At 36.6% G+C, this 27,813-nt stretch overlaps 3 protein-coding genes across 3 annotated transcripts; all 3 read left to right on the forward strand.

Annotated features, from left to right (window-relative positions):
- Positions 1–667: 667 nt before the first annotated feature.
- On the forward strand, positions 668–2,988 carry LOC130497844 (CBS domain-containing protein CBSCBSPB3). The gene is made up of 2 exons (XM_056991086.1): positions 668–837; positions 1,013–2,988. The coding sequence occupies exon 2, from the start codon at positions 1,258–1,260 to the stop codon at positions 2,677–2,679; it is 1,422 nt and encodes a 473-aa protein (XP_056847066.1). The 5' UTR covers positions 668–837; positions 1,013–1,257; the 3' UTR covers positions 2,680–2,988.
- Positions 2,989–14,366: 11,378 nt separating this feature from the next.
- On the forward strand, positions 14,367–18,907 carry LOC108814308 (uncharacterized). The gene is made up of 2 exons (XM_018586848.2): positions 14,367–18,284; positions 18,345–18,907. Exons 1-2 carry the CDS (start codon positions 16,841–16,843, stop codon positions 18,425–18,427), a joined length of 1,527 nt encoding a protein of 508 aa, XP_018442350.2. The 5' UTR covers positions 14,367–16,840; the 3' UTR covers positions 18,428–18,907.
- LOC130498134 (acidic leucine-rich nuclear phosphoprotein 32-related protein 2-like) lies at positions 16,337–16,795 on the forward strand. Its single transcript, XM_056991502.1, has one exon. It carries the CDS (start codon positions 16,337–16,339, stop codon positions 16,793–16,795), a length of 459 nt encoding a protein of 152 aa, XP_056847482.1.
- Positions 18,908–27,813: the final 8,906 nt, after the last annotated feature.

Below are 27,813 nucleotides of genomic sequence, written 5' to 3' on the forward strand. Positions count from 1 at the left end.
TACAATTCACTTGGGTACGAAGAGAAGATAACAGAGTAGCAGATACTCTAGCAAGGAATAATATACCTTTTCATTGTTCTTATTGGTTTCATAATTATGTACCGAGATCAATAACATCTGATCTTCACTCTGATTATGTTTCATCTATGTAATCAATAAAGTAGACGTTATAAAAAAATGTTATAAAACAATTTTATGAAATATTGATTTGTAAAAGATGTAAAAAATTAACTAAATACTACATAAATACTATTTAAATTTTTATAAAATATTAACAAATAAAAATATGTTTAAAATTAGCTACCAAAAATTCACTTTTGGTTTTAAAATATTAAAATATATTATCGTATGTCGAAAACACAAAACATTATATTATATCAAAATTTGTACCCGCAAATTTGCGGACAACCAATAATCAAATATTTGTCAATAATATTTTTTCGTTTTTAAAAAAAAAATTATTTGACCTTTTTCCGTCTATTTTATGTGGACGGTTGATGATAAAATTTGTATTTATGTAGTGATAATAAAAAGAGAAAAATGTCGTATTAGTGGCTCTTTACTGGTGGCGACTCAAATTACAAATTTTATAAAAAGGAAGTACATTTACTACAGCCACAACTAAGGTTCAATTTCCGGTTTGCCAGATTTGTTTTTATATTATGGAAAAATACATTTATTATTCGTAGCTTATAATTCACGTATAATTAAATTCAAAGAAGAAGAAGAGGGTGGCGAAGCACAACAACAACACATACGCCGATAAAATGGCTAACGACAATTGTTAACAGCTTTTGGAAAACAACCAGAGACAAAGACAACTGGTCGATTAGGAAGGTACACACCCTAATCCCAATCAAATTCATTCTAGGGTTCCGATCTGATTTCATTGTGTGCGCATCGGATTTGCATCTTTGATTTGATTTTTGCAACAGAATTGGGTTTTACTCAGATTCGTGCAATTGGTTAGTTTTCTGAATCAATAGGTATTTCCTTTTTTTTTAAATCTCAGATCGATAGGTATGATGAGTAGTCAGGCGACGGGTGGTTCTTCAACATCAGGGAGCCTCCACCACTGTGCGGCGAGCCTCAAAGAAATCAGAGAACGGAAGCGTGGTCAATGGTGGGAACACCTCAAAACCAAACTCACCTCCTTCTCAACCTCTCTCTAGCGTTGAGAGAACAGTTAAGAAGCTTCGGTTATCCAAAGCTCTCACTATCCCTGAAGGAACCACTGTCTTTGACGCTTGTCGGAGAATGGCTGCTCGGCGTGTTGACGCTGTTCTCTTGACTGATTCAAGTGCGCTTCTCTCCGGGATTTGTACCGACAAAGATGTTGCTACTAGGGTGATTGCTGAAGGGTTGAGACCCGAACAGACTTTGGTCTCCAAAGTCATGACAAGGAACCCTATCTTCGTCACCTCTGATTCGTTGGCTATTGAAGCTCTTCAGAAGATGGTTCAAGGCAAGTTTAGGCACTTGCCTGTTGTGGAGAATGGCGAAGTCATTGCTTTGTTGGATATCACCAAGTGTCTGTACGATGCTATCTCCAGGATGGAGAAAGCTGCTGAGCAAGGGAGTGCTTTAGCTGCTGCTGTTGAAGGTGTTGAGAAGCAATGGGGAGCTGGATACTCTGCGCCTTATGCTTTCATCGAGACGCTGCGGGAGAGAATGTTTAAGCCCGCCTTGTCAACCATTATCACTGACAATTCCAAAGTTGCGCTTGTGGCACCATCAGATCCTGTCTCCGTTGCTGCCAAAAGGATGCGGGACTTGCGTGTTAACTCTGTCATCATCTCCGTGGGGAGCAAGATCCAGGGGATACTGACTTCAAAGGACATTCTTATGCGTGTCGTGGCCCAGAACTTATCTCCTGAGCTTACTCTTGTGGAGAAGGTGATGACACCTAATCCTGAATGTGCCTCGCTGGAGACGACCATTCTTGATGCGTTGCATATAATGCATGATGGGAAGTTCTTACATCTTCCGATCATAGACAAAGACGGTTCCGCTGCTGCTTGTGTAGATGTGTTGCAGATTACTCACGCCGCTATCTCAATGGTTGAGAATAGTTCTGGAGCTGTGAACGATATGGCTAATACCATGATGCAGAAGTTCTGGGACTCAGCTCTTGCGTTAGACCCTCCTGATGATTCAGACACTCAAAGCGAAATGTCGGCGATGATGCATCATTCAGACATTGGGAAGCTCACTTCTTACCCTTCTCTAGGGCTTGGGAACTCGTTTTCTTTCAAGCTCGAAGATCTAAAGGGCCGTGTGCATCGTTTTACTTCTTCTGCTGAGAACCTGGAAGAGCTGATGGGTATTGTGATGCAAAGAATCGGTAGTGACATCAACGATGTGGAACAACGGCCTCAGATTATATATGAGGATGATGAAGGTGATAAGGTTTTGATTACATCGGATAGTGATTTGGTTGGTGCTGTTACTCTTGCTAGGTCTGCAGGACAAAAGGTATTGAGGCTGCATCTGGACTTTACAGAGACAGGAGGAACAAGGAGCTTGAGCTTGGAAACGGGTCAACTCAAGAAAGCGAATACTACTACAGAGAGAGAAAGAGGTGGATGGGTTACATGGCGTGGTGGTGCGGTGGTTACAGGAGCTGTTGTGCTAACGAGCATAGCTGTTGTTGTTTACTTGAAACGCTCAAAGATGTGATCAAAACTCTCTGGAAGGCATAAGTCTTTTCTACTTTCTGTTTTTGGTAAGTTTCATACATGTTGCCTCTTTTGTCATACGAAAAGAGAAACTTTATTTCACTAAAGATATTTATTAAATTATTGGGGGGGGGGGGGCACCCCTATTCAGATGAGAATATTAGATTTGACAGAGTTAATGTAAAACCTCTGAAACCGAGAAAATAAAAGCAGAGGATGTTGTTGCACTGCAATTTCTGGTATTTGTTTTTGCTCTTTTTGGATATACTTTTTTTATTTTTTAGTTCTTTTATTAACCAATTTTGTGTCATACTCTTGTTACATACACAAAGACAATTGTGTGGATATGAGTAAGAAAGCCGAACTTCGATGTATATTGTATATTTGAACCAACAGAAAACACAAACATGCTTTCATCATATCAACAAAGAAGTTTTGTTCTGAGTCTTCTGACATCAAAACACAACTGAAAAGCCTATTTGATCCAATCAAGATGAAACGTTTCTTGTGGTAAACTCTCTAGATGTGAGGCAACGACATGGGTACTCATACGAGATGTCCTAGACGTGGTGGTTCAATAGAGTCGATTAACCTCTAATCATTTTTTTTAGTGTCCCCTCTGTCTTATCTGTCTTTTTCGGTTTGCTTCCTGAATATATATATAGGGACAATGAGTTAAATACCTCAAATAAAAGCTAAAATTAGATGTTTGTCTATGACATAAAAAATTGACCAGCACAATACATTTTGGTATTAAATTGTCGAAAATACCCTTTTCTGACAGGACCTGCTGCAACAGTACTGACACAAAAGTTCAAGCAGGTTTGGTAGGTCTCACGCGCGATTCACTTTTGCTTCTTTTTACAGCTTCTTTTCTTCTTTTTTCTTTTTAAATTTTTTTTTTAATATTTTTAAATGTAGTCATATTTTTCTCTTACCATCTGTTATATAATAATAATTTTAATTAATATGTTTAAATGACATATTATGCCAATTGTTATCTATCGGTAACATGATTTTTTGGCTGAAAATTTTCAATCAGTTAACATTATAAATTAAATTTTGTGTATTAGCATATCTATTCTTTTATTTATGAAGTGATTTTGCTGATTTGTCATATTCTCCATGATTTTAGCTAACTCTACTTATTTGTTATATTCTTATTAGTTTTGAGAGATTATCATTAATTTATTAATTTAGATAATTAATTTAGTTTGAACTTTCTAATTAATTTATTAATTTAAATAATAATATAAATATTTCAAAATTTCTAATTGGAATTATGATTATAATTATTTTAACTTCATAAGATTCTTATTATTTTTTAGCTTAAATCATTAATCTATATTATTATCTATGAAGTGATTTGTTGATTTATCACATTCTTCATGATTCTAGCTAATTTTGCTTATTTATCATATTTTTATTACTTTTAGATTAAATCATCAATTTATTAATTTAGATAATATAAATATTTTTGAACTTCCTAATTAATTTTTAAAATAGTTTAAATATTTCAAATTTTCTAATTGGATATTTATATACTTGTGATATTTGTTTTTTTTTAGCTGGAGTTCTATGTTTTTTTTTTCTTTGAACTTGAAAGACTATGAGCAAATCGGTTTCGTTACAAAAATATTTCAAATTATGAATTAGGTATTCAAGTGTTATTTCACGTGTTTGTTTTTTTATTTTAACAATTTCACGTGTATGTTTTATTACCGTTTAATCTATAACAAAAAAATAATTTGATATTAAGTTAGAGAGTTGTATATATCATGTTATGAACACTAGGGGTTGGCCCGGGCTACGCCCTGGGTTTTTATTTAATTTTAATTATATCTTTCTATGTATATTTTAGCATATAAATATTTTAAGTTATTATTAAAAAATAACTTTCCATAAAATTTTGAAGTTATTTTAAATTATTTTTTTATTTTTGTTCTACAAAATTGATCTTTTAATATTTTTCTTATTAAAAAATTATATAAGGTGATGAGAAAAATGAACAGAAAATTAGTTAAATTGTAGTCGGATTGGTTGAATTAACATTCCTATTATTTTGTGTTCATATTTTATTATTTTCTTTCAACCAACGGTTTAAAAGTTATAATATTTTTCTACAGCTAATAAACATACAACTATATGGATAAAGCAATTAAATTCTTACAAAAATTTTGCATTATAACCCAACTAATCAGACCCACGATCTAAGTATTCTTTTATCTTAGTTCTATAAGTTTTTTGTTGTAAAATATTGTTAAATGTACAAACATTTTCTTTTTACTTTTAGAACCATTGAATTCATAACTTTCACGGGTTATAAAAAATTTGTCTTATGATTTTTTTGTTCGACTTCGTCCTACATCTGTTGATCAAAACAGTTATTTGTGAGACTTTGGCAGAGGGAAATAAGATTATGCATGTTGGCTTTATTGAAATGTTTGGGTGGTGTCAATTGTAACTTGTAGGTCACATCTGTTTAACAGATTTGTCTTCAAATAATGGTGGCAGTTTTTTATTAAAAAGTGGCCTTCAAGGTAGTAAGGTTTCATGTGTGTGCCAAGCTTGGTCTGCTGTGGTTCTTATTTATTAAGCCGTTGGGTCTTTCCATCGAATGTAGTTTCGAATTACTGGTCAGTGACATGTAGTTTGTTAATGTTGTTTAGAGTAAATTGAGTGATATTTCGTTGATTTATTTTTTCTACCATGCCGTTTGCTCAAGCTTCTTTAATCTAAACAGCGTAATTATGTGGATGTAGTTTATTTCTTGTAACGTAAAACTGAAACAAAGCAAAGCAAGGCAAAAAAAACCATGAAAAACGAAAAGTGTTTAGACTACAATGGTATGTGTGTTGGGGGAAATCGGTCAATTTATACCTCAACAGAGGACCGCGGTCCCGATCAGTACATAAATTCATACTCTGTGGTAAAACATACATCAACACGTAAAATTTTCAAATTTCATACATCAACTAACAAAATTTGGCTTTTACATACATTAACCGTTTATCCGTTAGTCAAACGGAGTCTAAACTGTACGTTAACGTGGATTTTTTTATATTTTAAATAATTAATAATTAATAAAAATTTCTAAAAAAAGGGAAGAGAAGGGGATTTGAACCTGGGTCTAGACAATACATTAACTGGTCTTTTAAACACTGTGACAAACAAGATTTTATTGATTGTATTCTCCATAGTTTTTATTTATACCTAATATATATTTCATGCATATATGACAATTCTATCAAATAATTATTTAAATAAACAATGAAAAATAAAATTTATTCTCTCAAATAATTTTTGTCGAAATATATAATTTTTTAATTCAATTTTTTTATTAAAAAAAGATTTCCAGCTTTTTTTCCAATGTTTTGAAAAATTTTAAAGGTAATTCTCCTAAATAGATTATTTTCAAATTTTTGTCACAAAAAATACTAGGGATGAAAATGACCATTTTTTTTCATTTAATAGGTAAGAAGATCGTTATATCCAAAATTATTTTTTATAGTTTCAGATTATATGTTTTCTTTTTTTTTATTTATTTTTAGTTATTTCTATTCATATATCTAGGATATAAGGATCTTTTTACCTATTAAAATATATTTATTTTATAGTTTCAGATTACATGGTTTTTATTTTTTATTTTTTATTTTTATTTTTTTTTTTTTTTATTTTATTTTATTTTTTTTTTTTTATTTTTTTTTTTTTATTTTTTTTTATTTTTTTTTTTATTTTTTTTTATTTTTATTTTTTATTTTTTATTTTTTATTTTTTATTTTTTATTTTTTATTTTTTTTTTTTATTTTTTTATATCAAAATAGTCTATTTAGGAGAATTGCCTTTTAAATTTTTCAAAACATTGAAAAACAAAATGGAAATATTTATTTTTATAAAAGTTTTGAATTTAAAAATATATATATTTCGATAACAATTACTTGAGAGAATAATTTTTTATTTTCATTTTTTATTTAAGTAATTATTCGAGAGAATTGACATATGTGAATGAAATATGTATTCGGTAGAAATAGAATCTATGGAGAAAACAATCAACAAATCTTGTCTTTCAAAGTGGTCAAAAGACCAGTGCATGTGTTGTCTAGACGCAGGTTCGAATCCCCTTCCTTCCCTTTTTTTAGAATTTTTTATTAATTATTAATTATTTAAAATATTAAAAATCCACGTAATCAATATTTAACGGATAGTTTAGACTCTGTTATTTTTTACTAACGGATAAACGGTCAATGTATGTAAAAGCCGAATTTTGTTAGTTAACGTATGAAACTTGAAATTTTTACGTGTTGATGTATGTTTTAGCACATGGTATGAGTTTATGTACTGATCGGGACCACGGTATTTTTACTAACGGATAAACGGTCAATGTATGTAAAAGCCGAATTTTGTTAGTTGATGTATGAAACTTGAAATTTTTACGTGTTGATATATGTTTTAGCACATGGTATGAGTTTATGTACTGATCGGGACCGCGGTCCTCTGTTGAGGTATGAATTGGCCGATTTCCCTGTGTGTTGGTGGTGATTTTGTTTGTTTAAATGATGTGCATGAATTTCTCAAACTTCTTTAATAGACCAGAAAGTAGCTGCTCTATAATTTTTATAAGGTTTTGTGTATTTTTTAAAAAATTAATGAATTTATAATTTATAAATCAGAAGATTACAAATAGATAGGCTGCTTTTTTAAGGTACATATTGTTGTTTATATAAAATATGTTTTTATTAGTTTCTCAGTGGATTAATGTGACTTATCTTAGGTAAAGTAATAGTAATGTTTTATGCCTAATGTTGAGGTGAATAATATTTTTTGTATTGTTTAAAAAATCAGTTAGCAGAAATCAAACATGATAATGGAAATTATTTTCCATTCACCTTTATATATGTTTGGATTAGTGAATGTTATTAAAATAAATTATTTTCACTCTTATATGCTTTGAAATCATCTAAAAATTATTGTTTGGCCATTTCAAATGAAGAAATGTACAAAAGTTATATGTGAGATATTTTAGGAATAAAACATTTTTTGTAATTTTTTTTTTTGTGTACCTCTTGAAAAGCAAGCCTTTAACCAATTTTTGTATTTAGTTCTTTTTGTGGTAAATTTTTTCTATGATGTGTATTTTCCAATAACATTTACATGGACTAAAATAATAAAAAAATATTTTGAAATTTAAATAAGTAAACAAAAATTTATTTATAAAATTATCTAATAGGAATGTGTTTGTAAGTGGGTAGACATAACATTTATCGTAAGTTTGGTCATAACATGTATGAATGTATTTTGTGTATATTTTATTAATCGAATTACCGTGGTTTTCTTGGGTGATTTGGATGATATGTGAATACAATGTTAGAATGTATTCTTTACCATTTGTAGAAAAATACTATAATATGCATGGTATATCAAAGATCCTTAATATATGATTTTAACTATATATATATATATTATTTTTATAATATATCTATAGTATATGATTATTTATTGATGTTTAATTTTTAGTTTTAGATATTTGTAAAATTATAATTAATAATTTATTTGAAAATTTGATAGATTTATTGTTTATTAATTGGTTCAAAATTTGTTGGTAGCAACATAAACAGAGTCAACTTGGTTCAAACTTATTTTTTTATTTTTTTGTCATCGACTTTACAGACTCAAGAGGACTCTGTAAACCAAGCTGGTAACTCTGCGTCCATATGCACGACAAAGGTCGGTTGCTGCCTAGCAGATTTTGCGAGACTATCGGCCTTCTGATTCTTCGTGCGAGGGACGTAAATAATATCTGAGCTGTGAAAACTCCCTTTCAAAGTCTCGATATCTGATAGATAAGTTGCAAAATCAGGCCATTCTTCTGGTTCCGAAACCATCTTCACCAATTGAGAACAATCCGTCGCAAATGTAACCCTGTATTGTCTAAGATTCTTCATACACTCCATAGCCCAAAGTAAAGCCTCAATCTCTGAGTGTAGAGGAGATAAAGAAGCCCTTACATTCCGTGTGCCCATAAGTCCATCAAAACCCTCAAGGGTGCTATACCACCCTTGCCCTGAGAAACTCTCTTTGTCCTTCCAGGATCCATCAACAAAACACCACCGTCCTGGAATTGATGGTAGTTCCAAGAGTTGTTGACCTGTTACCGGTGTAGGGATTATCTGAGCCTCCTTCCAAAGCTTCGATTCTGTTTCCGCTAACTTTAGTGTATCCATAGGATCAATATCCAAATTGCTAAAAACCTTGTTATTCCGTCCTTTCCAGATATACCATAATATCCACGCAAACTGATCATCCTCTAATTTCGGAAGAACCCTCGAGAATAAGTAGTCCATATTTGTGAAAATAGACTTAGTGGGAAAGATGGTGTGATTCGATGGAATCCGGGACAGTGCCCAAACCTGACGCGCTGGAGGACATTCAAAAAATACATGATTAATTGATTCCTCCGAAGCGCCACATCGGTCACAATATAGATCCCCTGATAATCCACGTGAGTGCAAATTCTTCCTTACTGAAATACATCCTGACACTATTTGCCATAAGAAATGTTTTATCTTTGGTGGACAGCGAATTTTCCAGCAATGCGCCTTAATAAAATCAACTGTCGGCCCAAATAATGGTGAAGATTTGGCCGTATCCGGATATACCCTCTCTACCTCATACCCAAATTTTACTGAGTATTTTCCATTCTGAGTAAAATGCCATCCGTCCCTGTCTACGCTGCGAAACCTACTCAATGGTATGCTTTCAATAATGCTGAAATCATTGGGATCCACCAAAGCCCTGATTGCCTGTGAATTCCAGATACGTAAATCTGGATCAATAAGTTGATCTACTGTGAGATTGGGGTGACTGAGAACATGATTTTTATTTGCTGGTCTCGGGCGAGTGGTTGGGAGCCAGGGATCATTCCATACCGAGATGGATGACCCTGTTCCCATCCGTTTAATTAGTCCTTTGCTAACCAGAGATCTAGCTGATGTAATACTCAACCAGCCATATGACGGTGAGTATGAACGTATCGGTTCCAGAGGTGAAGCATTCCTGAAATACCTTCCTTTAAAAACTCGTGAGAATAGAGTATTTGGTTTCTCTATCAGCCTCCATAATTGCTTTCCAAGCATGGCTGTATTAAAATCCATTATATCCTTGAACCCCAGTCCTCCTTCTTCTTTACTGATGCATACCTTATCCCAAGATTGCCAATGCATACCTCTGGTACTTCCTCTTAGACTCCACCAGAACTGAGCAACCACACTTGTTAATTTCCTTGTGGTCACCTTTGGGAGTCGGTAACAGGACATTACATGATTAGGCAATGCCGTAGCCACCGATTTAATGATCACTTCCTTGCCCCCTTTGGTAAAATATTTAAAAGTCCAGCCATTAATCCTGTTGTTATACCGTTCTTGGAGAAAACTAAAAACCTGAATTTTAGACCCTCCAAAATTCTCTGGCAAACCCAAGTATGTCCCCATTCCTCCCAAGTTTTGAATACCCAAGATGTCTCTCAACTCTTGTCTGGTAGACTCCCCAATCTTGTGGCCAAATTGAAGCGAGGATTTGTCAAAGTTGATTAGTTGACCAGAAGTAGTCTCATATTCCTTTAGAATCCGTAGGATGGTTTGGCACTCATCTACTCGTGCTCTACAGAAGAAGAGACTATCATCTGCAAAGAGCAGATGTGAGATCGATGGACAGGCCCTCGCCAACTTCATACCAGTTAACTGTTTGTTTCTCTCTGCCTTTTTGATATTCGCGATCAGTGCTTCCGTACACATAATGAATAGATACGGGGATAAAGGGTCCCCTTGCCGTAATCCTCTCTGGGGTGATATCAGGCCCCTTGGCTGCCCATTAAGTAACACTTGATATTGTACCGACAATACACATTCCAACATGAGTTTTATCCAATGGGAATCAAAACCCATCTTATGGAGAAGAGCTCGAATGAAATTCCATTCAATCCTATCATACGCTTTACTCATGTCAGTTTTTATTGCCATATATTTTCCCTGGCATGCCTTGTTCGTCCGCAGCCCATGGAACATTTCCTGAGCTACTAAGATATTATCCGAGATCAGTCTACCTGCCACAAATCCCAATTGGGTCTCGGAGATAAGAGCAGGTAGACAGCCTTTTAACCGTTGACATAATACCTTGGATATAATCTTAAACCCAACATTGCATAAACTTATCGGCCGTAGTTCTGTCATCCTAGTGGGCCTTTCTGTTTTCGGGATCATACATATATTAGTAATATTCAATCGTGGATCCATTTCCCCAGATACCAAAAAATCATTTACCAAAGTAACCAAATCCTGTTTGATTATATTCCAAGAATGCTGAAAAAAGAGCAGTCATCCCATCAGGTCCGGGAGCCTTCTCAGGGTGCATCATAAACAGAGCCTGTCGCACCTCTTCCTCTGTTGCTACTCTCAACAGACGCTGGTTTATCTGTGGAGTAATACCAGTATGTATTTCTTCCAGGAAGCTATCAAAGTCTGTGGGTAAAGTGGATGTGAATAGGTTCGAAAAATAATCCACAGCCACTTTTCCAATACCCGTATCTTCCGTAACCCAATTTCCATTATTATCATGTAGCCTACAATCCTATTACGTACCCTTCTTTGTTTTGTTAAGCCATGATAAAACTTCGTATTAAGATCCCCAGATATGTACCACATATTACGACTCTTTTGATACCAATATTCCTCTTCATCCTTATATGCGGCATGTAACTTCCGTGATACTTCCAAGATATCCTCTTGCGTCCTAGAGTTGTCAGTCTGAACCTCCTCCAGTGCCTTTTAAAGTTCATTTATTTTATCCTTTCCAAACGGTGGATTATGTTTTCGCCATTTTGCGATTTCATGTCTGCAGTTACTAATCTTGCCCACTAAATCACCAGTACCATTGCTTGAATTTGAATACCAACCCATTTCAATCGAGTTCATAAATCCCTCTTGGCCTAACCACCTCTTGTCAAACCTGAATTGCTCTCGTCTTTTTGAAACCTTATTCTCTAGATAAGTTACAACTGGCCGGTGATCTGATCCTACCATCCCTAGATACTCCGTGTAAGAACAAGGAAATAGAGTATGCCACTCTTCATTGGCCAGTGCACGATCAAGCCGACATCGCACCATAAAAGCCCCTTTTCCTTTTCCCCGACGCCCTTGCCATGACATTTTATTCCCCTTGCCGGAAATTCCAGTAAACCACTATTCCTAATCATATTATTAAACGGTACAAACGAATCCAGGTGCCTCAACGCACCCCCTTCCTTCTCATGATTTCCGGTGATCTCATTCAGATCCCCAACCATAAACCAAGGAGCTGATCTAGATAACCCATATCGAGTTAGCCGTTCCCAAACTTGTTCCCTTAACTTTTGTACCGGATCACCATATACAAAAGTAAGAAAAACTTTTTTCCCGAGTGTCACAGCTTCCACATCTATTACTCTGTTACTAGAGTATAACACCTTTACTTGATGGTCATTATTATAGAAAAGTGCTAGGCCACCACTTGTTCCTATAGGATCCACTGTCACCAAGTTATCAAATCCGAAATGATTTTGAAATCCTTGCACAAACTCATAGTCCTTTTTTGTTTCAGAGAGAAATAAAAAATCCGGTTTATGTTTCTGCCATATTTCTCGCAAATAACTGATAGTCCACTTACTTCCGACCCCTCTGCAATTCCAGCTGAGAACTCTCATTAAAAAGATTCTTGGAGTAGCTCAACAGAGCTTTGTAATACAGGTGTAAAGAGACCCTGGGAACTCCAGCGAGACATTTCATATTGTCTCTCTCTGATACCGTTATCATTATCCCATATTTCCTTAAAATCCAATAAAATTAAGGTAAAAAATTCAGAACCTTGTAAATCCAAATCTCGACAAATAATGTAATAAGATAAAAACGCCCAAATGCCAAAATATTTTGATCCATCAACAGCCCATCTCAATACCAGCCAATAGCCCATTCTTGTGAAATTCGCATATGTTCTTATCATCACATTTCGCCATGTGATGTGAAGGCCAATATCTTGTAACCAAATTTTCCCCGAATAACCAAATAACCAAACTCTCTCTTGTACATACTTTTCCAACCAATCTATTGACCCTGTGTGCCCCAGTGTCATCTCTAGAACCCATTCACATCGTGAAGAAAAACACCTGTGCACTAAACACTCTGTACAAGGTTTTTGGTTTGAAGAGACCAAAAACATCCTGATGTTTGTCCTGATGATCACAAAGCCCCTAATAAATTCCTGTACTGCCATAAAAATCACCAAAAAAGAATCGCAGGAATGCCAAACTTGCCAATCAGACCCAAACCATAAACTCAAAAGACCATTATTATTCCAAGCTTCAGTGAGAAAACATTCATCAACCGAAGGCCGGTGATAAACTATCACCCATATAACAAGAGAAACACTAAAAAGAACCAAAACATAAACGCTCATTGAGCTTATTGAAAAACTGAAAACAACATAACCATCATGCCCTCCTTGCAGACTTCTTTTACAAGCTTCGTAACACATAAACTACTTCTTGCTCTGATCAGGTTTCGGGATTGAAGCCTCCTTACTCTCCTCTTGTTTAACATTGTCCCCATGACGAGCAGGTACCTTGGATGTCCCACGCTTTCTTGGTGATGCCAACGCCGATGCCAGCCTCATTTTGCTGCTCCCCGCTGTACTTATCATCCCCTTAAAAACCTTCTTGCGAGTACCCTGCTTCTTCCCTGCTTCCTTTACCGCCGGCTCTGCATCCACTGCAGTAATCTCCTGTTCCGTATCCACTTCTGTTATATCATTTCCTGGAGAAAAAGCCCGCATCTCTGACTCGACCATATCCATGTTGAAATCCTCTAGTTCTCCTTCTGCCATCTCTTTGCTATCTTCTGGTGCATCCAAGTCAATTCCCTTTTCCATCAAGGAAGCTCGTATCTCATTCCACTCCATAATCTCTGTCTCCGAAAGGCCTGCTTGCTTGTCCACCAAGTTTTGCACCAATTGAGTGTCCTCCAGCACGGTTACAAGATCAGACACCACCTCTGAGCCCTCGGCTTGAGTCTTAAGTATCTCCTTTTGAAACTCCTTGGATGCACCCCGCGTTCCATGCTCCTCAGTAGTCACTATCTCTCCCTCCTCGCGGGAGTGCTGACCATCCCCACCATTGGCCCGAATCTCCTCTGTCCTCTGTATACCCCCCGATGAAGGTCCCTTGTACCCACTCTGATACGTTGCTCCCTTCGATTGTGACCTGTAGCGAGAGGTTTCATCTTCTCCTCTAGCATACCCCCGGTTACCATAACCTCTCTTGTTGCTTTGCTCACCTTTTTGCAACCATTTAGTCTCCGCTCCCCCACCTACTTTCCCCTTTCCCTTGCCATAGTAGTCTCTACCATCTCTCTCCTTCCCCTGGTGATTGCCATTGCCATTGATAAGCACTCCCTTATAGCTTCTCGCTCTATCATCATGTTTGCCCACATCCTGCCAACCACCATTACTGACCTCACGAGTTTGCACTTGAGCCTTTGATGAGGACATCAAGTCATCATCAGAAAAGGAGAAAGGAACCAGGAGAACATCAGTAGCTGAACCAGAAGCGCAGGCTCAGGAAGCCTTTCCAGAAGAAGAAGTCCGTCCTAAACAGGAAAGTCTAAAAGATGCAGAAATCCTTCCTAAACAGGAAGCCTTTCCCAAAGAAGAAGAAGGCTTCCCAAAACGGACCAATCAGGATATGTGTTCAGTCAAGACGATGAATCTCACTAACCCGGAGGAATTTCTGCATGAAACCAATTTTCTTGAATTCTACACTCAAGGAGAGTCCAAGACCAATTTGAATCAGCCCAAAATCTATCCGGACCAGAAAGATATGAATTTCTCAAACTGGAGGTTTTCCAGCCCGTCTACCGGCGAGGGTCCGAGTTTAGAAGCAGTTTCGAGCCCAATGAAGAAGCATTCCGATCCAAACCAATCTATTTTCTTCAAGGTGGATCTCTTAGCTTTCTAACCAGCCAAGAATGAGGAGAAAAGTCCCTGGAATTATGGAGTTATGGCCCATTTCCCTAAACCGGTCAAACCAGTTTTGCACCTGCCTTATTTGGAGTCTCACCGGTTCAATCAATCCCAAACCAAGCTATGGCGACCAGGAGAGACATCTAACCATTCAGGAGACCAATACAAGTATCCAGGAGAGTCAGATACGTTCTTACCATGCACCAGAACCCACATGATCAAGAGGATGTATTTATGGCCACACTTGCCTTATTTGGAGTCTCAAGCATTCAAACTCCAACAGCTATATTCCTTTCAATTTATGGACGAGATCAGCACTTATCAAGCTCCCAGGAAGGTCCCAAAGAAGTTATCTTATCCTCTTAAACCGTCCAGATTCAAAGAAACTCAAGCCAAGACAAAATCCCAAAGATATCACTCCAACGGCTCTATTTCGATCATGACCAGCACCATTGCAGCCTTATCTTTATTTTTGTTTCCTTTCTTTTTTTTTATATCCGTTTGGTCTCTGTCTAAGGTCGTGCCCTATATAAGCAGACTCATTTGTACATTTTAGATTCACCTTTCAATCAATAAAATAGTATGCAAAGCATTTTCTTTTCAAAGAGTGTTCTTTGAGTTGTTCTTTAGAATTCTAAGTGTGAGAAGCATTAGAGATCTACTGACCTCGTGGTTCTAAGGGTTGTTTGAGAGATTCATCAGCCTTGAAGATCACAGATTGAGAGAGTCAATCAAACCCACAGATTGAGAGAGTCAATCATCTTCTATCCAACATCATCTTCCCACCATCCATCTTCAAACAACTATTCATCAACCATCCCATCTCTTCATCTTTTAGTTTATGTTCTTATTTTCCTTATTCATAAACTCACTGTTCTTCCTTTGTTTCAGGTTATCTTGGATGTGAAGGGACAGTAGTTCATTCATCAATCACCTTCATCTTTACCGATTTCTATACCATCTACCATCCTTTATTCTCAAGAGAGTGCGTGAAAGCCAGCTTGAGGATCCATCTCCACCACCTTCCAAAGGCTCCATCCGAGTCTTATATCATTTTGGTATCAGAGATTAAAGCTTTTGAATCTGGTGATATCTATCCACTCATCATCTCTTTTACATTTGTTTCATTTATAAAATCATAAAAATCCATAAAAATTGCATTGCTTGCATTTTCTGTCCATTATTGCATTTGCTTGTTCTAGGTGTTAAAACCAGGGAGAGGCATGAAAAAGATAACTCATTTGCTTGTTTGATTCATTTAGAAAATTCAAAAAAAAAAATCATCCTTGTTTGCATTTACTTGCATAGCTCCACTTTCCTTTTTCGGTTTCATTTGCATTAATCATAGGATCTTTTTTTTTAATTCATGTTTTGTTTCTTTTAAATTGAAAACCAAAAAAAAAAAAAAATTAATTTGCTTGTTTTAGTTTATAAATTTCGAGATTGATAAAAAAAAAGAGTTTATTTTCCATTTGTTTTCAAATCTTCAAAAAAAAAAAACACAAGTTTTCAATTTTTTCTCTTTATTCTTCGTTCCTTATTTTGTTAAGGCACAAATTGATTCTCCTTTCTTTGTTTGTGCAAGGTACCAATAAGAAAAATACAGAAGAGAAGTTATGGGAGATTACTTAGAAGATGAAAGTTCCTATGATTCAAGCCAAGACTCCGAGCTTGATGAAACCGACCAAGCTTGGTCCAATGAAGAGGATGGCTGTGATGAGTCCTGTTCTGATGATAACTACTCTATGTCAGAGTATGGAGACGACCCTGATGAAGCATATCCCGAACCAGAGCCCCCTGATTACTCCTATGAAGATACCAGCCACCAAGGAGAGTATGAAGGAGAAACTGAACCAAATATCAGTTTCAATGAAGAAAATGAATTTCCTGGAGATAATACAGAAGGTGATGATAAAGAAACTGACCAGGAAGACTATGGAAGTGATTCATGGCAGGAAGAAGAAGATACCTTGAATCAAGAGGCTGAACAAGAAAATACCTTTGGTGACAATTCAAGGCGTGAGGAGTCAAACCAGAGTCCTAATAATGATCAAGACATAGAAGAAGGGTCATAGTCTGAAGAGCTATTCTCTGGTTTTGAGGAAAGACAAGCATTGTCTATGCAGTCTTACCGAGATTCTGGTTCATGGTATGAGGAAACTGACTCTCAAGTCCGTGGTGATGAAACCATGCAATCCAGCCATGAGACTGAGATCCATGGAGATGAACTAGGCGTGCCTGAAGAGGAGGAAGCCATAAGTGAGGCTGGAAGCAATATTATGGAACAAGAACTTCATTCCATATACTTCACCGGTTATGGCAAAAGAACTGAAGCATACCTAGAGTGGGAGGACCAAATAGAGACCTTGTTCCAAAGTCACCACGTTCCAGAAGAGGAGAAGCTGTCTTATGCTACTAAGACACTCACTGGTCCTGCTCTTACATGGTGGGAAGAAGAGGAATACAATAGTTGGTATTGTGGTGACCCAGCTCATACTTGGGAGAGTTTCAAATTGGAGATACTTGAGGAATTCGTGGAGAAAGGTCCAGAACTTGAGTTCCCCATGATCCTTACACATGCAGTCTGTCCTCACACCTCAACCATAAGTTCTAAGCCTAATAGCAAGCAAACTAACCAGCATCACAGCCCACAAAGGACAGAACCGGTTATAGAGAAGAAAACTGTCAAAAAGCAAGAGCGCTCACAGCTAAGTTCACTCCAGTTGATAAAGGTACCAGAAACATTTCCATCCGCAAAAGGAACTTTACAACCAGGGAAAAAGAAGGCTGAAGTAGTTCTTGAGAGAAGAGAACCCCAAACTGAAGATGAAGCTATGGCACAAGGTTTGCAAAAACCACCAGCATCATCAAGTCAAAGTAAGTCCTCTAATTCTAAAAATATTAAAATTCAGACATGTTATAGATGTCATAAGAGGGGCCACTTTGCTGTAAATTGTCCATCTAGAAAGCTATTAGGAAATACATCACTTGACTTGAAGACAGAACCAACAAAAAGTGATAGTCTTTCTCCATTAGAGTTTTCAAATTCTGGATTTATGCACTTGTCTTTGCCAAAGAGTTTTGATCCAGGTATAAAGCAAGAGGATGGACAACCTAACAGTTTTGAGAGGTTGAAAGAAAGCCATGGACAGCACCTGACTTGTCCACAAAACGTTGAAGAAGTTGCAAGAACCATCCAAAGCACACATGCTGCCAAAAAGCAAATATTTCTTCAACTATCTGAAACTATTTGGGTAAATCTGAATTTAAACCTTCCTATTTATAATTTTATAAACCCAGATATAATGCACTTGTTTCTTTCCCAGAATGTTGAGATCATTGCAGGTAGTAAAGAGGCTGTTCGGGAAGAGCTCCCACCAAAGAAGAACTTGTTGCAAAGCCAAGTTCAAGACAAGGAGATATCACTGCCCATACTGATCAATACCAGACACACTAAGGGAGAAAGTGTTATACAAGACCAGAAAATAGGAGTGATCCTATCTTACCTTCTCAAAGGAGAACCCCCAAATGCCCCACGCATCATCACACCTCAAGTTTTTCAAGGTAAGACTCTAAACTATCAAAGACGAATAAAAGCTAACTTGCTTTCTCTTGGTGAAACAGGTTATCCAGTTTCGAGGTCGAAACCTTCTCAAGAGGGAGAGTATGATGAGGACATCAAGTCATCATCAGAAAAGGAGAAATGAACCAGAAGAACATCAGTAGCTGAACCAGAAGCTCAGGCTCAGGAAGCCTTTCCAGAAGAAGAAGAAGTCCGTCCTAAACAGGAAGCCTTTCCAAAAGATGCAGAAATCCTTCCTAAACAGGAAGCCTTTCCCAAAGAAGAAGAAGACTTCCCAAAACGGACCAACCAGGATATGTGTTCAGTCAAGACGATGAATCTCACTAACCCGGAGGAATTTCTGCATGAAACCAATTTTCTTGAATTCTACACTCAAGAAGAGTCCAAGATTCAAAGAAACTCAAGCCAAGACAAAATCCCAAAGATATCACTCCAACGGCTCTATTTCGATCATGACCAGCACCATTGCAGCCTTATCTTTATTTTTGTTTCCTTTCTTTTTTTTATATCCGTTTGGTCTCTGTCTAAGGTCGTGCCCTATATAAGCAGACTCATTTGTACATTTTAGATTCACCTTTCAATCAATAAAATAGTATGCAAAGCATTTTCTTTTCAAAGAGTGTTCTTTGAGTTGTTCTTTAGAATTCTAAGTGTGAGAAGCATTAGAGATCTACTGAGCTCGTGGTTCTAAGGGTTGTTTGAGAGATTTATCAGCCTTGAAGATCACAGATTGAGAGAGTCAATCAAACCCACAGATTGAGAGAGTCAATCATCTTCTATCCAACATCATCTTCCCACCATCCATCTTCAAACAACTATTCATCAACCATCCCATCTCTTCATCTTTTAGTTTATGTTCTTATTTTCCTTATTCATAAACTCACTGTTCTTCCTTTGTTTCAGGTTATCTTGGATGTGAAGGGACAGTAGTTCATTCATCAATCACCTTCATCTTTACTGATTTCTATACCATCTACCATCCTTTATTCTCAAGAGAGTGCGTGAAAGCCAGCTTGAGGATCCATCTCCACCACCTTCCAAAGGCTCCATCCGAGTCTTATATCAGCCTTAGCCTGGTTTCTCTTGTCTAAGGGACACTTCTCGTCCGTGTGACAAAGACTTGCACATAGTGTACAATACCCAAACAACTTCTCATACCTCAAAGCCACCGTAACCTCCTCTTCCTCATAAAACTGACCTCCCTTAAAGTTGATTGTTGTTTCAAAGCACAACTCTTTGAACCCATCAACGATCACTAGAACTATTTTGTGATCAAGATCAACCTCCACTAGTCTTCCAAGAGCATCACCAATGCTTCGAAGTGTGGGCTCTGTCCTGAACTGCGATGGGATACCAGAAAACATAACCCAGAACGGGATCTCCGAAGGATACGTCTGTGATGTTTTTTCCTGCCAACGCCCAATCGCCAGCATCCAATAATCAAAATGAAAGGGTTGCAGCTTCAAAATCGTCTCAATGTCCTCTTCCCTCTCGAAGTCGAACTGAAACTTCCCAAAACCAAGATCCGTACCCAAGACCCTATCTTCCACCTTCCATATCTTTGGAAGGTTTCCCAATAGTGCCTTCATATCCTGCTCCTCAGGATTCATACACCTCCCAATTAAAGTTTTGGAAAATGTCTTGATCAGTGCAGAATTGTCAAAGTGAGGCACTGAAATCTTCAAACGTTTACGCATTCCCTCTTCAGTCTTTGTGACTTCCGAGCAACCCAGTAAATGACCCTGTGTCATAGTAACCAATGCAACCAGAACAAATTTAGCCTTTATGATTTTGAATGAGAACCAAAACCGAGTTATGATAATGGTGTAAGAGAGATAGGCACCCAAGCCAACTTTATAGTAAAGAGAGATAGGCACAAAGGCGAATCCGTAATAAATTCTACGATCCTTTGTAATCTGTAAGCTAAGCAACCAAATCAATCTCCACAATCCATTTTCTAAACCAACATCCAACCAGATCACCAGTTTCCTTATTCCCATAATAGTATCACCATTGATACCGCTTCTGCTATTTGTCGAACAATAGAGAAACAGGGAAGAAAAGATAGACTCAATCATACCTTCTTCTTTCTGCGCTCGGGCTTTAATGAGAGCCGCGATCGTGTTTGAAAGATCTTGTTTCCAAAACCCCCGTATCCCGTCAGAACATCTGCTTGTCCCCAAATCGATCTCTTTGAGATATGAAGAATATCTCCATACCCCGATACAGAAATCTTCGCCTTGATTATCATCAGAATCTGTCGATCTCCCCTCTGTAATCCCCGGATCCCAATCCTCCTGAACCATCGTGACCGTCGAGGTTATGAAACCTTAATCGCATTCGCCTTCTCAATCGCCGCCGCTACAAATTTCTTTAAAATTGAATAAATATTCCTTTTGGTTCAAACTTATTCACGTACATATTGAAAATAATAAATTTGTGAGTTTATTTCTTCTTTATTTTGCCATTTTATAACCATTAATGTTTTATTTTCTTCTTACTTTTTTTTATATTGATATTATATTTTAATTTTATTCATTTTATTTATTAATTTATTACTATTTCATTTATATTTAGTAAATTTCTGAATATTTTATGTTCTATTTTATTGCATCATCAAAGATTAATACAATTCCTTATACTACTTTAACACTAATTTGTTGCTTTTATTTTTATCGAAAAAACTATATTAGATTTAATAGATAAGAAATATGTAATGGGGAGTTCTTCAAAATAGATTATTTTCAAGTTTTTGTCAGAAAAAGAGACATTGGAGAAGAAAATTGTCAAACTGTTTTATTTAATAGAAGAAAAGATCCTTATACTCTAGATATACAAACAAAAATAAATAAATAAATAAAATTTATAGTTTCAGATTATATGTATTAAATTCGAACTTTTTTAATTTTTTTCTTTTTAATTCTTGGTTTTCAAATTTTTCCTACACTTTTTCTGAAATTAGAAAATACTTTTGAAACTGTTTTTAAATTTTTCATTTTCAAATTTTTAATATTTAATTTTTATTTTGTAAAATTTAAAAACTCAATCCCAAATCTGCATCCCTTAATTTCTAAATCCTTTGGACCAGATTAGTAAATCCAGTGGTATAAATACTAATAGATATTTACTTATTTATTGAAACATTTTGGTCGTTTTGATCCCTTGTGACAACAAACCTTTTTTGGGTTGTCCTATGGTATTTCTCATTTGTAAATTTAGAACTGTACATGAGTTTGAAAACATTGACATTTTCTTGGACAAATAAATCATTTTTTACCAATTTTCATCTACAATTTTATTTGAATTTTATTTGAACTGATCTCGGTTAATTTGTCTATAAAAATGTTAATTTTAATTCTGAAATTAATTTAATTATTTTTATGTATATGTATTGACTATTCTTCATATATATATTTGGTTGTTCAAATAATATTTTATTGTCAGTGTTTCTCGAATTTCTCTTGTAAAATCCAAATAATCTACTTACTATAAAAAAATTGGTTTTTTTCATATATCTTATTAATCATGTTCAGTAGTAATTTATTTACCAAAGTTCTTTCGAATCTTTCTAAGTTGTGTTAACTGCTTCGTTAAGTTTTGCAAATGTCCTATAATTTTATCTGTGAATTGGATTACAAACTTATGAGAAGTCCCCGTAAACTTTCATTTGTTTTTAGTATCAAATTTAATAATCTTGAATACCGCACCGAGTACTCGACCTTTAAGATTTTCTTCGTAGTTGTCTAATTATAAGTCGTGTTGACTCTGCACAACTTACCTATTTGATTTTAATATATGAATGGTGCAGTTAAGATAAGATTTGGATCTATTGTTCTTTTGATCTAGTGAATATTTATTCTATATTGAGATATGATTTTTTTTGTAAACTTAAAGGATTAAACCCGGGCCACTAATGGAACCAAGTCTAACCCCCGGATGGGAGGTGCAACCCACAGATAGATCCTCTTCCGGGTATTCAAATGAGTCATAAGCAATGAACTCATATCCGTATGGCCACTTAAAGGTGTTTGCAGCTGCAGGGATTTGAACCCGGAAGTATTGGGAATCTCATCCTCAACCCAAAATCCGTTCTACCACTGGTCCACCTATAAGTGGTTTATATTGAGATATGTTAGACTTTGGAAACAATAAGTCCAATCAAAACTTTCTCAAAAAAATAATCCAACCAAATTAATAAATCTGTATGGCCAAGTGTAAACTTAGCTCTTTCCTTTGCTCAAATGGAACCTCGTTTAAGGAGCAACGCTAAAGCAAAAGTTGAATCTGACACCAATCTATATTACCACAGATCTCTGATCTCTTTTTTTTTTTTTTTTTTTTTGTCGACTACTCATCTTTGATAAATCAAGTGGAGAGCAGACGATTCGATTCTCCAAGGAGCCTCTCCATCTGTCCGGGTCTGATCTATATGGGAGAATATATGACCTCTGGTCCTTGCTTCTTTCGCTAGTGCATCTGCACGGCCGTTCCGTTCCCGAGGAATATGAGAATGAAATAGTAGATCAAATAGAGATCTCTGATCTCTTATGAGAATGAAATAGTATTTATTTTGACATATCAATTTCTTTTTATGAATATCAAATGAAATAGTATTTATTTTGACAAAATAGGTAGTATACTATAAGATTCTTAATGAAAGCTAACTAAGAGAAATCAAGGGGAATTGGAACGGAGACACGTTCACAGGAAGGAAAGGAGTTGGCGCATTCGACGATACTGAGAATGTATGTTAGGTTAGTTCTATTTGGGCTGTTTGACATTAACTGAAAGTCCAATCCAAATTGTTTTAGTCGAAATATATGTGTACGGCTTAAGAAACTAACGAAACAAAACCATGAATTATTAAGATCGACAGGTGGTAGCATTTGCCTTTCCCTTCTAATTGACGTAGCTCTCTATATGAAGAGAGTCTTGTTGGAACAAAAGGGGCACCCCAATAGTACTGCAAAGAGTAAACCGAGAGACACAACAAAACAAGCAACCACTATGCTTTATTAGAATCTTCTTTAAACAATCTATTACAAGATCTGCTTAATTCAGCTTTTACACGTCTTGTGTTAACACCCTAACACCGCTTATATATCTCCTCCGTCAAGTACTTCAGCCACTGCTTCAGCACAACTCGGAACACTTCCAAAAGCTTCTTTCTCTCTCTATAAACGCAACCTCTGTGTCTCTGTCTTCATACAGACGACTCCATAGCTATTTTATATCATTCTCCACATTCCAAAACCTAGTTTCCAAGACAACATGAATATGGACATCTTCCATAACAATAAGTGCAACTTTCCTTTTCTTGGAATGCACTTATTCCTCTTCCTTTTAAGTCATAAACTTGCTTCTCAAGTTTATTCCTCTTTCCATATCTCCAAGATACTCTCTTGCTCTCCAAGTCTGTTGACTCCAACTTAGCATCTCGACTCCACATGGTCTTCATCACTCAACAAGACGTCTCCTTCAGCAACTACGTCAGCGACTACTTCAGGGTTGACATTTTACATCAACAATCTCCCCCTTTTAGCTTTGTGTGCCAATCAAGCACAATACCGTTCTGGTTCAACAACCATGTTTCCCACCTGGAAGCTTCCATGCTAATTGTGCTTTTCTCTCCCACGAGATGTGCACCACACCATACTTTTCTCCCCCATGAGATAAGCACAATCTACATCAGGACGTCATCCACCATACTCTTCTCCCCCACGAGATATGCACTCCTTGTATCAGAACGTCACCATTCTCCCCCTGCTTGATTGCATACTAAGCTAAAACAAAGATGCTTAAATGTCAAGCCTTATAGACAAACTCCCCCAGAGTCTATGCTTCAATCTTCCACTTCTCGGAAGTACTTCACCAAGTACATTAGCACCTAACGCACACCAGTGACACCAAGAACACGTTATCTTCAACGCACCACACGCTCACCACGAGCTCCACACGATGGCTAACTCCACCACACAGAACATCAACTCCAATGCCATAAAACTAAGTCCACTTCGGACTCCATTATGAACTACTTCAAACACTGCTTCGACACCAAGCAGTAACACACACTAAGGAAACCTCTCTCTTTATTCTACGAGGTCTATCTTTCTCATAAGGCACATATCTTCTTTCCTTTTCCAAGCTCAGGCAATCAACACACGTACTCCAATATAACTCCAGCTTCATGTAACATGTTACGTACTACCTCCTGTAGTACTCCGCGAACTAATACTTATCTCCCCCTTTTTGACTATGTATGTGAACTCATCACCTCTAGATAGAAAACCACGTCTTCATTCTCCCCCTATGAGTCACATCATGGTCAAAAACTAATATGAAGATTTATATCCTCCAAAGTAAGGAGGAAATCTCATTCCACCATCTCCATAGTGATCAAATCTCCTAGACCACTTATTCCTGAGCCCAAATCCTCCATGATTAGCCCTTTGAACAGACTTGAAACACTCACGTCGAATATGTTCTTGAACTCCACAAGAATAACATATAGGACCATGTCCCCTCATACCATAAGCTTGCACCGTTTGGTTCTTCTCCCTCAATAACTTGTAACACCTTGGCCTAATGTGCCCAATAACACCACAATGATGACAAACAGGCCGAAACTTCCGTTGAGTTGCACTCTTCAATCTAGAAACTCTCTCTGGAGCAGTCACCGTAGCAGTTGCCGTAGCAGTACGTGTAGCAGTCGCGTTCTTCACATCAGTTACAGTCTTCATTGTAGTCTTTCCATTGGATGTCTTCTTTGCAGACACTTTAACCCATGGTCTTGTAGCAGACGTAGCTAAAACCCTAGTTTTTCCTGCTGATACAAAAATACCTTTAGCTGTAGAACTTTCTCCTTGATATCCAAGGCCACATCGATCACTTTTCCCAATACTGAGAAGATGATCTAGCTGCTTCGTCCCACCATTCAGCATCCTCAAACCCTTCTGAGTCTCTGCAAGTTGAGCACTAATCTGTCGTGCTTCTTCTTCTTCTCTCTGAAGCATACTTAAGTGCTTCAGCAACTTGAGCTTCTAGCTTGACCTTCTCCTTTGTCAACTCTGAATTCGCCTCAACCTGTTTGAGCCAATTCTCATACAGTTTTCCAGAATTCTCAGCAAGATCAAAATCTCCATCATCATCATCACTTCCACATGAAGCCCCTGTCACAGATGCTGATGCAGATCCCACCGCAGATATCGTCTTAGAACCAGACTCAAAAGTTGTAAACGCCACCAAGTTCTTCAACTCTTCACTATCATCTGAATCAATACTAGATTCATTCTTGACGTCACTGTTATTCTTTTGCTTCAGTAAATTGTCACATTTGTTCTGAGCATTACTAAATTTATTGCCCTCAAAACTTTTGAATCTTAGTCTCTTGTAAGTTGGACACTCCCTTTTGAAGTGTCCATATCCTCTGCATTTGTAACATTGCACCTCTGTATTGACACATTGTTCGCCAGCTTCATGTCTTCGCTTTCTCAAACCAATTTTCTCATGTCCTTGCCCTTTTATCATTTCCTGTAGTACTTGGTGAAGCACGCGAATCATCTTGATCACCTCATCTTCATTCTCTGATTTTTGACTTGTTGTTTCATCAACTGCCAAATTCACTTCAGTATGATTCTCCACGTCATCAAGCTCCATCTCATGAGCTTTTAACATCCCTACAACTTCATGAAAGCTGAATTTATCTATGTCAAGAGACACAAACATTGCTGCCTTATAAGCTGTGAATCTTTCTGGTAGACACCTTAAAAACTTCTTCACCAGTTTCTTGTCCTTGTATTCCATGCCCAGAACACGAGCCTCTTGTGCTAACCCACTGAGTTGAGAACTAAAATCTGATACAGGTTCATGTTCTTTCATCTTCAAGTTCTCAAATTTTGATTTGAGAAAATCCATCCTTAAGCTCTTAACCTTCTCAGTTCCTTCAAAGTGTAATTGCAGAATATCCCACGCCTTTTTTGCATTCTTGCATCTTTGAATAAGATCTAGCTGCTTCTTTGTGACTGATGTAAAAATACCAAATAAAGCTTTTGCATTGTGCCTTGACATATCCTTCTCACGCTTTGTCCATTTAGCCAATGGTTTGTTGACCACAACACCTTCTTTATCTACTGTTTTGGGAACTTCATAGCCATCTTCTACTGATGCCCAAACATCCATATCAATACTTTGTAAGCTTGCCTTCATCTTTGCTTTCCAATGCCCATATTATTCTCGATCTAGCATAAAAACTCAATCACCATGCTTTCTGCTGTACTCTATCTTCCCTTCTTTCCTCTTGCCTTTGGGATCCTCACCAGTAACTTAGGTGACCCGCTCTGATACCACTTGTTGGAACAAAAGGGGCACCCCAATAATACTGCAGAAAGTAAACCGAGAGACACAACAAAACAAGCAACTACTATGCTTTATTAGAATCTTCTTTAAACAATCTATTACAAGATCTGCTTAATTCAGCTTTTACACGTCTTGTGTTAACACCCTAACACACGCTACTGAAAGATTCCTAAGCTACACCGCTTATATATCTCCTCCGTCAAGTACTTCAGCCACTGCTTCAGCACAACTCGGAACACTTCCAAGAGCTTCTTTCTCTCTCTATAAACTCAACCTCTGTGTCTCTGTCTTCATACAGACGACTCCATAGCTATTTTATATCATTCTCCACGTTCCCAAAACCTAGTTTCCAAGGCAACATGAATATGGACATCTTCCATAACAATAAGTGCAACTTTCCTTTTCTTGGAATGCACTTATTCTTCTTTCTTTTAAGTCATGAACTTGCTTCTCAAGTTTATTCCTCTTTCCATATCTCCAAGATACTCTCTTGCTCTCCAAGTCTGTTGACTCCAACTCAGCATCTCGACTCCACATGGTCTTCATCACTCAACAAGACGTCTCCTTCAGCAACTACATCAGCGACTACTTCAGGGTTGACATTTTACATCAACATCTTCAACTCATCAACTGTAATCAATGTTATTCTGGGATTGTCTTGTCCTTTGGTGTTTGTGTGATTGGTATATTGAGTGCTTCATGTTTGATGTAACAATCTTAAGTATTGCCAGTTATAATGATAGATTAACATATGGCAAGATTAATTAGTGGAATGAACATTTGTAAAAGAAGTAAGGTGAGACACAAAAGGGTTTGGCCGAGGACTATTTTTAAACTCTCAATTAGGTATGGAATGAGTTCAAAGTCGAGAAAAAAAAAGAGTTCAAAGTCACGTAAACATGTGATAAGGTTAGAAAAACTAAACGCTTCCTATGATTTACTTGTGGTTTATATTTGTTTTTTTTTTTTTTTTTTTTTTTGACAACTATTTGTTTTGTTAAGTAACATCAGATTCCCACCACTTCATGTTTCACTTCGGTGAATTTGATTTAATCTACTAAAAACAGACAGCCTTCTGATGGATCTATAGTGGATGATTGGTTGGACTTTATCTCCTTACTTTAACTTTATTTATTTTTAAATCACCAACTTTTA

The sequence above is a fragment of the Raphanus sativus genome, chromosome 7, assembly GCF_000801105.2.
Source record: "Raphanus sativus cultivar WK10039 chromosome 7, ASM80110v3, whole genome shotgun sequence".
NCBI lineage: Eukaryota > Viridiplantae > Streptophyta > Magnoliopsida > Brassicales > Brassicaceae > Raphanus > Raphanus sativus.

Coding starts and splice junctions, on each gene's coding strand:
- LOC130498134 (XM_056991502.1), top strand. CDS start 16,337: ATGGGAGATTACTTAGAAGATGAAAGTTCCTATGATTCAAGCCAAGAC.
- LOC130497844 (XM_056991086.1), top strand. CDS start 1,258: ATGGCTGCTCGGCGTGTTGACGCTGTTCTCTTGACTGATTCAAGTGCG.
- LOC108814308 (XM_018586848.2), top strand. CDS start 16,841: ATGCAGTCTTACCGAGATTCTGGTTCATGGTATGAGGAAACTGACTCT. Junction 18,285..18,344: donor CACACCTCAAGTTTTTCAAG/GTAAGACTCTAA, acceptor TTGGTGAAACAG/GTTATCCAGTTTCGAGGTCG.